This window comes from Diorhabda carinulata, chromosome 4 (assembly GCF_026250575.1).
Source record: "Diorhabda carinulata isolate Delta chromosome 4, icDioCari1.1, whole genome shotgun sequence".
Taxonomy (NCBI): Eukaryota; Metazoa; Arthropoda; class Insecta; order Coleoptera; family Chrysomelidae; genus Diorhabda; species Diorhabda carinulata.
The window spans coordinates 29,802,444-29,814,636 of record NC_079463.1 but is presented as its reverse complement, the minus strand read 5'-3'; the positions used below and the strand labels follow the sequence as shown (position 1 = coordinate 29,814,636).

The window sequence follows — 12,193 nt, the reverse complement described above, 5'->3', positions numbered from 1 at the left end:
TCTGATTCAAACTGTAGTTTTTAATCAGATCCAAAATCAAGACAATTTAACACAAAATGTTTGAAAAATTTAGCTGTGCTCAAATGTCCTTCAAAATATGACATTCATTTGATAACTTACCTCCGTCAAATCCTCTTTTGCATGTAATTATTACGGAATGATGACTAACATTGGCAACGTTACATTCGTGTGGAGGATCCGGGCGACTGGCTGGCGTAATGTGAAACGTACACGGAGATGCTTGAGATCCGATATCGTTCTGACCCCAACACTGAAAAATTAAATTATAAAGTTGTTCGTCTTGTTTTAGTGTCACGTTATATAAAAAGTCGTTTTATCTAGATAAAGAATTTATGACGAGATACCCCCAAGGACTCTATCCTGAAGCGTTAAGATATAAAGTTCCTCGAAAATATTCCATGAGAGTAAAACACTCTCTGTTTGTATTGTACAAGCTTTGAGATAAATATTCAACTAAATTCCTGTTAACCAATCAAATTGAAATGTTATATGCTTCACAATATATTAAACAATAATGGTAATTAATTCAGTTAAATTTTTATATCTATTTCAATAGATGGCGCTATTAATATTAATTATTAAAATACAAATTTCGGTTATAACATTTTGATATAAGTAATTGAAGACTTGTGATTAAAACAGTGCTATGTGCCAACAAACCCTAAAATTAGTATATAATTAGTAGTGCTGGAGAATCCAATTTAAATTTGCGTGCTAAGAGCTCGGCCCATTGTGAATTTATGACTTTGACATAAGCATCATCCAATCGAACCAACATGTTGAACTTCCCTCGTAATTGCACCCTTACGGGTTCATCTATCTATTGTTGCCTAACATGTGGGCATGTTACAGTTTGTTCAAAGTCAATCCTTCCATACGAGGAATATTCTTATCCATTATTTCTTGCACTGAGTTCTCTCCGAAATTCTGTTCAGGAGGCTAGAAAACATACTTGTTTCTCAAAAACTTCAGTCGCTATATCCGCACTTGTAAAAATTCATATATTCTCTGCAAAACACGAATCAGAAGCCACCATGTGAAAGTTTTGAAATCGCGGAAAAGTCTTTGGATAATAAACTACTTTTGGTTGAACTAGCATTCTTTCAGTCCTTATCCGAAGAACTAGAGCCATTGCTTAAACATTTTCAAAATGATTGGCTCCTAACTCCATTACTTTATGAAGTCCTGATTTCAAAAAATTGCAAGACATCGATTTGAGACATGCGGCAAAAGAGGCTTTGACAAAATGCATTGGGGTCAAGAAGGACATGTAGATCTTTCGCAAGAATTGTAGAAACAGTTTGATGTTTCCAAACCTTTGGAAAAATGCCGCATTAGAATTCAAATAAAATAAAAGCCATAAGTTTTGTTAATCCCAATAGGACTGACAACAATCCAGAACAATCCGTGCAACTGATGTCTGAAACATTTGACATTTTATTGAATGCAAATAGATGCAACGCCACTACATTGCAAGAAGCAGACAGGGGCTTTAGACATATTCTGACGAATCAGATCACTCTAAATAAGATGAAAAACTATTCCAGATGTGATAGAGTAGATAATTTTTGGATGGAAAAGTTTTGGAAAGTTTAAAAAACGTGGTGCAAGTTATTTTTATAATTTCTCACGGCAATGAGACAACAGAGAAGGTATAATCTGTCAATAAGGAAATTTTGGTTGAAATTTTGAAAGAAGAGTCACTTATAGACCAAATATCACTGTACGATTCTCCACAAATAATTGTTGGACTTAAAAAATATAGATATGAAACTGAAGAAAGAAAACTAGAAAAACAGAGAGAAATATTAGAAACAAAAACGATAAAAATCATTGAAGACTTTCAAAAACAGCTTACACCAGTGGAGCAACAATTAGTTACATTGAAAAAATAACTATTTTCTAAAATAAATATTCATTAACATAAAAGTGTAGTAAATTCTCGAAAGTTCAACGGGAAAAATGTGAAAAACAACCTGGAAAAACTGGCAGAAAGCGGGTAATTTGAATTTTAATTTTTACTAGACTCCCTTTTATTGCAGGAAATACTTTTCCTCAAAGTACTACCTTTGAATAGCAATGCACTTTTCATAACGTTGAATACATTTCTGGAAGGCTTTCTTAATGTCAGACATTGAATCACTTTCAACACATTGATTATCAAATCACCCCATTGCCACCCTAAGCAAATACAGTTGTCAGAAATGAAGTCACTATCAGCACATTTATTTGTGTAGACGCCTATATTTGAGAACAAAAATGAAAAAAAAAGAAAAGTTCAGAAGTAAAAGAAAAATGGAATACTTTTGACTTATATTTTTTTTCAATTATTCATCAAATAAAAAAAAAATATGAGACAATTTAATATGCTTTAATGTGAGTATTAATTAATGAAAACTTTAAATGAATAATATATAAAAATATATAGTTGTCAAAGTCAAAAGTTTACATTGGGCCGTTTTCTATATTTTGTTATCTCTTGCTGTATTTGACTTGATTTTCATTTTTATAATTGATCCTGAGTTACTTTATCGATGATAAACGAAATTTTTTACCACCCCATAAAATATTCAAGAGTTTTCCATTTTTCTTTCACTTCTGAACTTCTCTGACTGCAAGGGTCATTTTTTTTATCTCAGACATTCAATAGAATTTCTAAAACTTCACCACTCTCATTATTGTCGAGTCTCGTTACCACGTCTTTCGTTTCTGTCGCTGTCCACATGTTTTTCGCTTCATTCTATCACTCTAGAAAATTGCCGTTTTGATCCTTTGACCTCGAAAACTTATCGACAAAGAACCGATTCAACTTTCGTCTTGAACCCATAACTTTTCCAAGCTGTTTTGCAAATTCCAATTTTTAAGTTTTAACACACATTCACCACAGACGTGCTTCGACTGAACCGATACGGAATCAGGAATATTCACAAACATAGATTGATGTCGAGGCGGCCATTTCTTATTTATTGATACCGAGTGTATTTCTCCAATGGATTTTCCTCTCTCGATTCTTTTAATTAAATGTCTCTGGTAGTTGGTGTTACATTTGCTTATTGTGGCGATGTGGTGTGATTTGAAAATCAATATGTTGAAAGTGATTCAATGACATTCAATGACATTAAGAAAGCCTTCCAAAAATATATTCAACGTTATGAAAAGTGCATTGCTATTCAAAGGTAGTACTTTGAGGAAAATCAAATTACCCGCTTTTTACCGGTTTTTCCAGGTTGGTTTTCACATTTTCCCCGTTGAACTTTCGTGAATTTACTACTCTTTTATGTTGATGAATATTTATTTTAAAAAATAGTTTTTACAATGTAACTAATTTTTGCTCCACTGCTGTAAGCTGTTTTTTAAAGTCGTCAATGATTTTTATCTTTTTTGTTTCTAATATTTCTCTCTGTTTTTCTAGTTTTCTTTCTTCAATTTCATATCTATATTTTTTAAGTCCACCAATTTATTTGTAGAGAGTCCTACAGTAATATTTGGTCTATAAGTGATTCTTCTTTCAAAATTTCAACCAAAATTTCCTTTTTGACAGATTATACCTTCTCTGTTGTCTCATTGCCGTGAGAAATTATAAAAATAACTTGCACCACGTTTTTGCATTCAATAAAATGTCAAATGTTTCAGACATCAGTTGCACGGATTGTTCTGGATTGTTGTCAGTCCTATTGGGATTAACAAAACTTATGGCTTTTATTTTATTTGAATTCTAATGCGGCATTTTTCCAAAAGTTTGGAAACATCAAACTGTTTCTACAATTCTTGCGAAAGATCTACATGTCCTTCTTGACCCCAATGCACTTTGTCAAAGCCTCTTTTGCCGCATGTCTCAAATCGATGTCTTGCAATTTTTTGAAATCAGGACTTCATAAAGTAATGGAGTTAGGAGCCAATCATTTTGAAAATGTTTAAGCAATGGCTCTAGTTCTTCGGATAAGGAGTGAAAGAATGCTAGTTTAACCAAAAGTAGTTTATTATCCAAAGACTTTTCCGCGATTTCAAAACTTTCACATGATGGCTTCTGATTCGTGTTTTGTAGAGAATATATGAATTTTTACAACTGCGCATATAGCGACTGAAGTTTTTGGAAAACAGGTTTGTTTTCTAGCCTCTTGAACAGAATTTCGGAGAGTACTCAGTACAAGAAATAATGGATAAGAATATTCCTCAAGTTAGGTAACAATAGATAGGTGGATAGATTGGATGATGCTATCAACTTGCTATGCCTAGTTGGTTCACTCAAAATTATTGAAAACTCCCGTAACATCACCGGTTTCTCCGGCTTTGCGAAATTCACGTCTTTTTCCCGGTTTTCCCGGTTTTTAAGGCTCTAAGACAACTTGAATAAGTATCTAATAGTCAGTATACTCAATATTTTGCAGTTTTTCGTGATTAACGATGAGCAGTGGCTATATGAATAACGCTTTTAAGGCACTATTAGTGGCTAATCCATACATAAAAATGCCTATTTAGTGTTTTGAAGACTTCATATTTACTAAACATAAGCAAACACTTGTGTCACAACACAATTAGTATCATAGAAGTATGTTGAAGCTTTGTCACAGCAATTATCAACATTCCATCTGCCTTTTACAGTAAATATTATTTTCTCTCGCAGTAAAAACTTTATTAAAATTGACAGGTATTAATTTTGAACTACCTCATCTACTAATTTTAATAGAAGAAAAGTACATTGAGACACCCTCCATATATTTGGAGTTGTGTAACATCTTAATTGGTTCTTTCGAGCTAACAAATAATTAGAATGTATCTTTAATTATATTCCCTTCAAGAACATTTAAACTAATTAATAAGGGATATTTTCTCGCATTAAGACGAACTTATATCCGATAAGACTGTAAAAGTAAGTAAATTGGTAGCAGTTTGTTCACTTTGACGTTCTTCATTGTTCTTTTTTGTTTTGTTATTCCTCAACCTATTGACACGAATTAAACGAAATTTTTTCACTTTTTTATTGGTTAAACAGACCAAATATAAATACTGAACACACTGTTTAAACTACCACCACACCGACACTCACAATTACACTGTATGACGCGCGTTTCGATAAACAAGTTATCATCTTCAGAGACCCATTGTAAACTGTTTACTGTTGGTGTAGTGGTAGTGTAAGCAGTGAATGTCACCGAGGGTTGCATAAATTCCAACTTAGAGAAAATATAAGAGCTCCAATTTATTAAACAATCCGCTTATTCCATAGAGCTGTCATACTCGAAATAGCTTAAGGTGTGAGAGTTTTGAGTAAGTAAGCTTGGCCTGATCGTTGGCGATTTCATTAACCTTGAGCTCCCTATCTCCAGAGATCCAGAGTAGTTGTACTGCCAGCCAGCCATTGAGTGTCCATGCTCTAAAACACTGATATTTCCACCACTGTTAAATTACATTCCTTAGTCTTACTTGAAAATATTCAGAATCATGGAATCCCACAAGTAGAAGTAGTTTTGTAAATTAAACCGATGATTTTTGTTGTATATGTTAAAACCACAATTTGAAATAAACCAGAAACAAGCCCATACTGACTTTTTTGGAATTTATTAGGAAGATGAACAAACATATGTATGATTTATTTTCATCTGGATAATATTAAAGGCATAATTAGAGTTAATAGATTGTCTGATCCAGATTATAAAAGAAAACCTGAGGAGTATTCGGTACAAATATCTTTAGCAGTCTTCCTGAACTTCCAAAAGATGATACTATGGAATAAGCGCTGGTTTTTTGGAAAAGGACATGAACGATCTCATAAGGGACTGACCACGATTAAAAGAAAAGAAAGAAAAATTGGAAGTAGTTAATTTATTGTAGATCCACATTCGCCACATCAATGAATGAGACTGAATCTTATGCTTGGTGTTCTATGGCTCGAGCAGTCAAAATTTTCTTAAGAATCATAAAGCAGAGAATTTCATGAGTTTGTGGACACTATGCCTTCAAATTTTATCAATTATAATATGAGTATAATTATTCACTACTTCATCTATATTAAAACTTATGAGGTTGTAGTGAAGAGTGAGCAGAAAAACCTTAATACTATGAAAGATCATTTACTAAGGGATATCCAAGTGACTTTATATTTGAAAGTGATATTTTTGAAAGATAATTCATAATTGGCGCAGTCGGAAGGATTCGTGCGGATTGTGGAATGAGTTTTTTTCCTAATGTGTAGGTGACACATGTAGGACACGTTGTTGGATAGTTGTTCAATGTTGCAGTTTGCATAAGGCGGTAAAACGCACCTAAACATGTTTTTATGATTTTACTTCTGCTTATTTAACGAAGAAAGGGATATAAAAAGTAGTTTTAAGCAACAATATAGTGATTGTTGTGATAATGAAGGAGGTGAAAGGTCGAAGGCGGAACGGATCTATTGTCTTGCGACTTCTTCTTTCCCCAAATCAAAAACATCGTAAAGGCAATAACTGTAACGCTGTCGGAGATTCAACGAGGTATTTATTTGTCTTATATACTTGTTTTTGATCAAGAATGTAAAATGGACAAACTGTTTAAAAACATAACGTACGAACTTAAACATGCTTCAATCGATTTCTCTCAGTTTTTTGTAGTTTTGATCAAAAATGTATAATGGACAAACAAGTAGATCGTTTCAAACAAGAACTAACGAACATAAACTTTATTTACTTGATTTCTCTCAGTTTTTTGTAGTTTTGATCAAAAATATATAATAGACAAACAAGTAGATCGTTTCAAACAAGAACTAACGAACATAAACTTTATTTACTTGATTTCTCTCAGTTTTTTGTAGTTTTGATTAAAAACATATAATGGACAAACAAGTAGATCGTTTCAAACGAGAACAAACGAACATAAACTTTTTTTACTTGATTTCTATAAATTTTTTCAGTTTTTGTTAAATTTGTTATATTAGACAAACACGTAGACCATTTCAAAAAAGGACTAAGGAACATAAATATTATTTACTTGATTTCTATCTAATTTTCTATATTTTTCGTTGAAAATGTATATTGGAACAACACGTGGACTATTTCAAAAAAACCAATGGACATAAACATTTCTCACTAGATTTCTCTCGGTTTTTTGTAGTTTTTGATAAGAAATATATATACAAACACTTTGATAGTTTCAAAAAAGAACCAACGAGCATAAACATTTTTTACTCGATTTATATCGTTTTTTTTGTAGTTTCCGATAAATAATGCATATTGGATAAACACGTAGCTCGTTTCAAGAAAGAGCCAAACATAAACATTTTCTACTTAATTTTCATCGAATTTCTTAGTTTTTGTTCAAAAATGTATATTGGACAAATGAGTAGACCATTTCTAAAAAGGACTAAGGGACATAAATATTTTTTACTTGATTATTATAAAATTTTTTGGAGTTTTTGTTGAAACATGTATATTGGACAAAAAATTTTGATCGGTTTTTTCTGTCGTTTGTGTTTACAAATTGGTACAACGTCTGAAAAAATCAGTGTCGTTGTCTTAGTGCGGCAGGAAGTTACTTTGAAGACAATCACATTGTAAGTTATAATTTTTATAATAATTAATTTTTTCCGTATACTTTTCATTACATGTCACACCTCGTATATAGATTAAGTTGAATTAGTTTCTTCTAACAACTGACCTGTAAAGTGCCGTAGTCTGCTGCTACCCTTGGCACGTACGTCAGTACACTGGTACCTCCGGTCTCGGTCTTAAAGTCCGTCAACTCCCTGAAAACCCCTGGGGTGCTGTTGAAACTCCAACGGAACGTCGTTGCTATGGGCTCTGCGTCGACCTGAAACAATAGAGTGTCGAAGAAGGTGAACATCGACGAATCGAAAAATTACTTTCGGGATTATTTTGAAAAGTTTTGATCGCTTAAAGCCGTCTAATGAAAATCTATATCCGCCGAACAAAAATATTTTTTTTTCATTCGGGGTAAAAAGATAAATAGCTTTGAAATTTCACGGAAACAAACTTCTTTTTAACTTGTTCACAGCAATATCAAATTTAATGTTATTGAATATTTTCGCTCTCGTTGAGATAATATTCAGAGAGATGTGAAACCGAGCTTTTGCTTTCAATATTGTAACATTTCTTCTTCTTTGAAATTTCATAGAAAATTCAATATCACAACATTTCTAACGCCATAATAATATTTGTTGTACGTTTTCTTAGGAAATCCTCTAGCCCATCATTTCAATACAATATAGACGATATATTTTTGAGATACAAGAAAACTACGAGTCTTTTCAGAATTAAGATTTTATTTATGTTCCAAGTAATCGATAACCGAAGTTTCCATCACTTAAAAGCTTGTAGCCAGTCATATTTTGGAATGCTTTCAAATAATTACTAAGCAAAAGTTTTTTAAGGTTAAATAGCCACGGCAAGGGTCTCTGCTACTGTTGCTTGTCTTTTAGTCTGTTTTTCACCTAGTTTGTATCTTTTCCTTCAAAAACCTTCCTAAAATATTGTTTCTACCTTTCCACGATACCTTCTTCGTTTGTTATTATATCTTCCCTCGTATTTTCCATGTTTATAAGTGAACCAGAAATCACACATAACCAAATCAGACTGTTTTGGTTTCCGTATTGTCTGCTGGATATTTTTTGTACATATTTCATTTTTTTGTTTAGGTTAGTGCTCCTCCTGCTTGTTTTCAATTTCTTTGTTTCCTATCTCGTTTCTATCCTTTCCCTCCAAAAGATTTTTAAAATATTATCTTCACTTGTTCATGATATCATTTTTCCTTGTTATTATATCTTTTCTCACATCTTTTTATTTATGAATCAGAAATCACTCATAGTCAAATAAGGCGAATGAAGTGGATGTTTCTTGTCTTGCTCATCGCACAATCGAATTTCTGTTGATGATTCTTCATATTGACAACTTGACTGCCGTAAAGTTCCTTCCGTGTCAATTTGTTTTTGATTATTATCCATATTATAAAAGTTAGTTCTATAATTAGAATAAAATACTAATTGACAAGGTTCTATTCTATCTTCAGTATTTGTTTCTTTTCTGGATATATCACTATAGAGACATTAAGTACTTCTTGGAGGTCCATCTCTGGTATTCAAAGAATAAAACAAATTTTTTTAAAATCTTATAATTACTAGAAAAAATTTTATAATCAAATACGCAATGAATTCATACTGAATCTAATAACTATCGTAATATTGGAGTCAGTTTGTTTATCGCCAATCTCTATGGAGATAGAGGGTCTCTAAATAGGACAGCTGTCTCCGACAATATTTATCTTTGACATATAGACATTTGCATTGATATGTGATCGTGTACAGTACGAGAACTCATCTTTGATCTCACATACAACACATACGCAAACTAATCATGATAAGGTTAATTATTTTATGGTAATCGTTTAAAAATTTTTTACCTATGTATCGTTGATTATATATTTGTTGGTATCGGTGGTCTAGCACAGATAATGTGTTGTGAAAGATGTCTCAAAATTGACTATCAAGTTAATACTAAAGATAGATGAAGCGCGGTATGGAAGCTTTTAATTGGATCTTTAGTATCAACTCTATCTATAAATACCAATTAAAATTGAGTAGAGAGGAATAGTGGAGTGGTAAACTGATGCTCTTCCTTTCTTTTCTAATAGTACACTAATACTAAGTCTATGAAATTGACTTTAACTACTTAGTTATTCATAACAAAGATCCAAAACTGAATTATAAAACATCAATAACGAATTAATGTATGAACACTCTGTAGTATGCTTTTTTTCAATGATATATGGAGAGGAGGAAAATTAAGAATCACTTCTAGAGCTAATGGGTATGTTCTCTTGGTCCTGGTTACACATATGCCAGCTGTACCTTCGATAGATTGATTTTCTTGGTGTTCAGACCAGTTTTAGTGGTCACAGGTTCAAATAAAAAGTTTTCTATCAATAATCCCGAAAAAAAGTATGAAGAATTTGAATCTGGTGATCTAGTAGACGGTTTATCGCTACAGATACAATAATCGAAGCTATAGAGGGATTGGAAGATTCCAGCCCCTACGTCAAATCAAATATTAGGAATGTTTGTACATTTTGGGATAACTTTCTGATGAATTATACGATATAATTAACATTTCTCATTATAAACTAATGCTTGAAGTAGTACGAAATGATATTCTGCAGATAATGTCACCACAAAGACCATTTGCTTTTCGTACTAGTGCAAAATACTCACATCTATCCAATCTGCCATAAGATATTCTTTTGGGAAATGATGAAGATGTTAGTTGTGTCTCTTGTGGACCTAAAAAATGACCTTTTGTCTTCGCTCCACATTAAACATGGAAGCTATCAATAAAGAGGGTGAAGAGACAAGTCTTTTCCTAGTAATGGCAAGTTAAAGAAGGGGTTTTTTCTCTCAGCAACAAATTAGAAAGTTGGTAGGCGGTATTAATTGCATAGAAAACCTTACAACGCAAGAGCTTGAAGCTACATAGCCTTCGGTAATGTTGGAACTCTTCCAACACGCGTATAGTTATTATTGTGTTATATCATCTTAACCATTTACCAGTAGAGTAGCTGATGATCTAAAAAACAACAGTTTTTTAGATTTAGATATTTAGCAATGCCCCTGGTATTCTAACAAAAGTGTTCACTTGTCAATCGTGTCACTTTACGAAGAAATCGTATTATTTCCAACAAAATCGAAATTACCACTTTTGCTTTCAATTCCAGGAGACGTAATCTTCCTTGTTGATATTTTTCACAATTCTCATTAACTATTTTATGTTTGTTATTTTATCTTTTAATCTTTTTTAATGACACATTCATTAAGATTAACATATAGTATTGTGAAATTATCGATTCTATTGCAAAAGGAAAGAAATTTGTTCAGTCGGAACATTTAGGAATTAATGATAGTATAGATCAAACCGTGATCTTATAAACCGGCTTTTTATATCCCTTTTTTGAATCAGTTTCAAGGGTATCAATCTGTTCACTCCTAGATCTCATATATCAATCTCCCCGAATTCTCCGTAACTGAAAAGACCCGTATTTACATGCCTCCGTAGAGATTTCACAAAAAAAAAATCACAAAGGAAATGGCCCATTAATTAACTGTATTTTATTTTCTTTTGTTTGGATAAATAATTATAAATACGAATATGAGGAACATAACTTATTATGAAGGAATACATTTAAATTATTTTGAATATAAATTTAATTAGGTATATAAAGAAAACAAACGCTTATTTCAACATGATTGCTTCGTCTCCATGAATCATAACGGTCTCACATAGCAGACAAAACTAAATATCAACCGCTAAGCCGTCAGATTTGAACTCAATGTTAGTTATTTAAAAAAAAAATCGAATCGCATAAAACTATTTGGATTCTAATCTACTAGATCGCATTTTTATGGATGATGAAAGTTGGATTTTTCAGTGCGAAGTGTCACCGTCAAAATCATTCATGGTTCAAATCAACCAAAAGAGCTCGTAAGAGTAAATAAACTGGCAAGACTGTTGTGCCAGTTTGAAGAGATGAGGATTAACCCAGAGAAAACTGGACAATAAAATAAAAAAGGCCACCTGCGTTCTCTGAGCATTCAAAACGGCCTTTGGTTGTACATGGGGTCTTTCACTTAAGTCCCTCCGCTAAATTTATACCTCAATGGTCAAACCTATTCTCATATATGGTGGCCCTTCACGAAGAAAGCGAACAAAAGCACGACTGGACAGAGTCCAACGTCTAAATATCCACAAAGAACTATGGGCTGAATCGATTGGCACTGCAAAAATCTGGGCGCAGGCCACAGGTTAATGCCCAATCATTTCGATGGGCAGCGACCAAATGACGCCTTCGTCCGTTGATAATAAGGGTTTGGAGGAACAAGTCACTGATCCTGAGCAGTGGAATGGTGATTCCAAGCCCGCTATATTGAATAATGGAGCTACCTGGTACACAGACAGTTCTAGAATGTGGACGTGCAATACACAATCGATACCACAGGAACGCAGTTATTTCGATCTGCACAGATAGTTGCCATACAAGCTATAACGGCTGTAAAGGTAAGCTCTAGGCTAGTGCTGGTGTCTAAGAAAGTCCTTCAACATCTGGTGGCCTTCTCGCAAGGAGAGCTCGGCAGAGATGGATGGAGACCCCTGGCATGAGACAAGCGAAGGCTCTTAAGATGGACCCCGTTCGT

The 12,193-nt window shown here is 33.0% G+C and overlaps 1 protein-coding gene across 3 annotated transcripts in view; it reads right to left on the bottom strand.

The window, feature by feature from the left end:
- LOC130893358 (hemicentin-2-like) overlaps positions 1 to 12,193 on the bottom strand; it is a 482,155-nt gene that overhangs the window by 29,912 nt on the left and 440,050 nt on the right. For all 3 annotated transcript variants that reach the window (XM_057799386.1, XM_057799387.1, XM_057799388.1), the window contains 2 exons: positions 7,654 to 7,806; positions 121 to 271 (listed from right to left, as the gene is read on the bottom strand). In XM_057799386.1, coding sequence (XP_057655369.1) covers positions 121 to 271; positions 7,654 to 7,806 — 304 coding nt within the window. The remainder of the gene's footprint in view (positions 1 to 120; positions 272 to 7,653; positions 7,807 to 12,193) is intronic.